The sequence below is a fragment of the Myotis davidii genome, unplaced genomic scaffold, assembly GCF_000327345.1.
Source record: "Myotis davidii unplaced genomic scaffold, ASM32734v1 scaffold1493, whole genome shotgun sequence".
Taxonomy (NCBI): Eukaryota; Metazoa; Chordata; class Mammalia; order Chiroptera; family Vespertilionidae; genus Myotis; species Myotis davidii.
In genome coordinates, this window is record NW_006284834.1 from 425,326 (window position 1) to 429,758 (window position 4,433).

At 36.8% G+C, this 4,433-nt stretch overlaps 1 protein-coding gene across 2 annotated transcripts in view; it reads left to right on the forward strand.

The window, feature by feature from the left end:
* ATP7A (ATPase, Cu++ transporting, alpha polypeptide) overlaps positions 1-2,336 on the forward strand; it is a 160,385-nt gene extending 158,049 nt beyond the window's left edge. For both annotated transcript variants that reach the window (XM_006755060.2, XM_015557703.1), the window contains exons 22-23: positions 710-812; positions 1,186-2,336. In XM_006755060.2, the coding sequence (XP_006755123.1) occupies positions 710-812; positions 1,186-1,462 (380 nt within the window). In that variant the 3' untranslated portion in view covers positions 1,463-2,336. The remainder of the gene's footprint in view (positions 1-709; positions 813-1,185) is intronic.
* Positions 2,337-4,433: the final 2,097 nt, after the last annotated feature.

Here is a 4,433-nt window from a genome sequence, read left to right on the forward strand (position 1 = left end):
GAAGGAGAAGGAACCCTGGCCAGGAAGCCCCGAATGGTTAGAACATTGTCCCAATCCTCCAAGGTTGTGGGTTCAATAATAAAAATATTTTTTAAAAAGAATCAACCAATGGATGCATAAATAAATGGAACAACAAGTTGATGTTTCTCTCTTCCTCCCTTCCTCTCACTCAAATCAATAAATTTTAAAAAATCCAGATTAATTCATGGAGCAAGTTATTTTTTAAAACTATATGTAAGTTATATAAGATCACTGTAGAAAAAGTAGAAAATACAGGTAAGTACATAAAAATTTAAAAATACAATAAGTCTATCTCAGCCCCATCATATGAGCAAATATTAAAATGTCTGTCAAAAGCAAGTGTGGATGAGTTTTTGATGGTACTGTGATCTGGTACAGCCACTTTGGAAAGCAACTGAGGAATATCTACCTAAAGTTGAAAATGTGCCCATGTCATAACCCAGCAGCTTCACCTCTATGTGTGTACTCTAGAGTAATTCTCAAACACGTGCACAGGGAGACATGCACAAGAATGTTCACAGCAATACTCTATTAGTGAAAAATTGACAGCCACATAAATCTCCACCAACAGGAAGATTAGTTGCTAAATAAATATCAAATGAGGAAATGATTTGTAAATATGTATTAGAAACACATTGGTGATCTGTTTAGTACTATCTGTTGTAACTTATCCACACCTGTTTCCTAGGAGTGTTTATGCCAATTGGTTTGGTTTTGCAGCCTTGGATGGGATCTGCTGCAATGGCTGCTTCATCTGTTTCAGTAGTACTTTCTTCTCTCTTCCTTAAACTGTAAGTATGATGGCTTGTTCACATTTGTATTTTATATTACTTTTGTCTTCCACAGTCCGTCTTGGTAGGTTTTATTCTTACAGTAAGCCCAAACTGTCTTAATAATAAATGTCAGCTATGTAATTATCACCTTATGTAGTCTATATGTAGCAAGCACAAGTTCCAAGTGGGGTAAAATCAAGTACACTGGCTCTGAGAGGTAGGATTTCTGATCATGTGACTACACACCATTCCTTTTGAGCTTTCCTAGCAGGGACCACCTTTGTACATTTCATACAGGTAGAAGTTAGTAATTTAACTTCATTTTTTAATGTAACAAGCATCTAGTTCACATTTGGTTACTTCAAACTAGTGTACTTTTGCATGTGTCCAGTTATAGGAAACCGACTTATGAGAATTACGAACTGCATGCCCGAAGCCAGATGGGACGGAAAAGTCCTTCAGAAATCAGCATTCATGTCGGAATAGATGACGCCTCAAGAAATTCTCCTAAACTGGGTTTGCTGGACCGGATTGTTAATTACAGCAGAGCCTCGATAAACTCACTACTGTCTGATAAACGGTCCCTAAACAGCGTTGGTACCAGTGAACCTGACAAGCATTCACTCCTGGTAGGGGACTGCAGGGAAGATGACGACACTGCATTGTAACAGGCCACAAAGAGTGCCATGAGCTCATGTTTTATACACTGACACAGTATTCTTGATGCCACCTTAGCTTTTCAAAATATTATGGAAGGATTTTGTATAGGTCTTATGCTCTTATATTAGGGATTCTATTTGGATTGCATTTTTCTGACGGCAAAAATATATTTTTCAGGGCATCAGCTCTGAACCCAGCTTTATTAAAAATAAATTTCCATTATTTTTTTGTTTTCACTAGCAACCGATCAGGTAAGCCAGTGAGGTTTACAGCAAGTCCTACAATGGAAGATTGCCAAACTGCTGCTAAAGTGATAGATGATTCTTTTATTTGACAAAAGAAACCTCAAGAGAAGGATAATTAAAAATTTGAAGATTTGAGAGCAAGATTTTGAGATTCTTGAGCCTTCATCCCTACCAGATTGGGAAACAGTGGCTTTCAAAGCACTGTGTAAAACATCTAGTTTTAGAAGGAAAATAGTAGAAACTGTTTAAAAATAGATGTGCCTTCATTATTACAGGCTTTCTTACCCCCTTATTCTCTCTACATCTTTGTCTTTGTATTTGCTTTCTTTTGTATCTACTTTTGAGTAAGCTAAGTATGGGTGGTTTTTCATTGATAAAATTAACACAATATTTCCAATATCTTGTTCCTTTCTTTATCTTGTAGTTCAAAAGACTTTACAGGTCCTTAGCATTCTCTGCTTCCCATCTCATCTTTACATTGTTGCTAAAAGTATATCAGGTTCTTCCTTCAGTGACACTCTAGCTTGGTGCAAGCTTTCAATTCACTCCTGCAGAGTTCAGCTCTAGGTTGTTTTCAATGTAGTCCCGTGGTCGGCAAACTGCGGCTCATGAGCCACATGCAGCTCTTTGGCCCCTTGAGTGTGGCTCTTCCTAAGCCTTAGGGGTACCCTAATTAAGTTAATAACAATGTACTTACCTATATAGTTTAAGTTTAAAAAATTTGGCTCTCAAAAGAAATTTCAATCGTTGTACTGTTGATATTTGGCTCTGTTGACTAATGAGTTTGCTGACCACTGGTGTAGTCTATCAGCCTCAATCCAGAAACTTAAGATTTTTAAGCTTCTTGCACAATTGATTTTTTTCAAAGATCAAAGACTTTTCAAAGATTTTTTTTACTGCTGGCTGGTGTGGTTCAGTGGTTGAGCATCAGCCTCTGAACCAGGAGGTCATGGTTTGATTCCCGGTCAGGGCACATGTCCGGGTTTTGGGCTCGCTCCCTAGTAGACATGCAGGAGGCAGCCAATCAGTGATTCTCTCTCAGCATTGATGTTTCCATCCCCCTCCCTCTCCCCCTCCCCCCTGCTCTCTCTCTCCCGTCCTCTGTGAAATAAAAAAAAACATTTTTTTACCATCTTTAACATATAAGGGTCATATAAAATTACTTGGGTTCACTAAATTTGTCCTTTTATGGCATATATTTGTCCTTAGCTGGCATATATAACTTAATATATTTTAATTTTCTTTTAGTGTTTTAGATAACCACTCAAAGTGACTTTAATGCTATTACACAAAACTGCTTTTACCAAAAAATACAATAAATTGTAATACAGAAATGAGAATTTCTCTAGGTTGTGATACCTTTTAGGCCAATCTATATTTTTCTTTAGTTTAAAACATTTGCACTTGCTAATTAGTGTGACTGGCAAATTCAGAGGCTTGTTCTCATTACCATATAAATTTAGAAATTCCTCTGTGAGTGCCTGGGAGTTTAGACACTGGCCAGAGATCTTGTACTTGTACTTGTATCACTATTAAAATTTTCTTCGTAATTGGAAGATGGATTTCATATGTAGAATATGTAAGTGAACTCATAAATTTCCAATATTTTGTTCCCATTGCCATAAAGCTGCTAACACAGTGCCTAGTACATAGGGTTTGTACTCAGTAAATGTTAATTCTTTTCACTGCTTGAGGTCAGTAATAAATATTAAAAATCATTGTTAAAGAGCAGAGTCTGAAATCAGATGGTAGTGGGGGATGGGTTTCTTCCCAGCCTACTTTCTTTCTCTCATATCTTTTCATACACACACAAAAAGTTTACAGCATTATTCCATGTTGTCTTTTCAGATTTAGAAAAGATCTCATTTTTTATCTCAGCTATTTTAAAGAAAGAACTGAAACTTGATAAAGGTGCTATTAATCTACAAAGGCAAACCCATTTTTAATGAAATGAGTTTGTATGTCTAGGCTCTTTCTTAGACCAATGCCTATGCTATCTTCCATCCTACCAGTTTGAATTTTAATGTTTCTTGTTATTTATTCCAGTGGCCTATCATACTATAACTTGTTTCTTCCAGAAGAAACAGTTAATGATAGGTGTATATTAGACTTTTGAAAAAAGAAGCACCTCTCCCCTCATTCACTCACTCTTAATTTTTTTCTCTCTGAAGCTTTGTTTATTTCTCTCTGAAGCCAGTTACTTTTATTATGTGTGTGTTTGAGTTGTGCTCTTGGCCCCGCCTGCCAAGGGACCCAAGTCATAAGATTGTGAGAAGAGCAGCCTATAGTCTGGGAAAAATCAAGAATATAATTTCAGCACTTATTACCAGAACACAAAGCATGCTGTTTAGAAACAATCCTGCTTTAAATATCTGTAGCCATCTTTGTGTTCTTTACCACAGGTTGTCTTTTGCAATCCTGAACTCCCATTAGCTTCGTAGAGCAGCCTTATTCACAGGAGAGAGAATGATATGTAGAGGGGATCAAAAACATTGCTTTCAGTTAAAATTAGCATTAAGAAACTGGTTACTAGGGAGGACAAATATTAGAAATGTATGTGTATGTGTGTATATTTATATAAAATAGACACACATGTGCACACATATTACCCTATAGAAGGAAAATAGATTGATAGTAAGTAGTCCCTCTTACCCGTGGGAGGTATATTCCACGGCCCCCAGAGGATGCCTGCAACTTCAGATACAGCTGAACACTATATATGCTATGCTTTTCC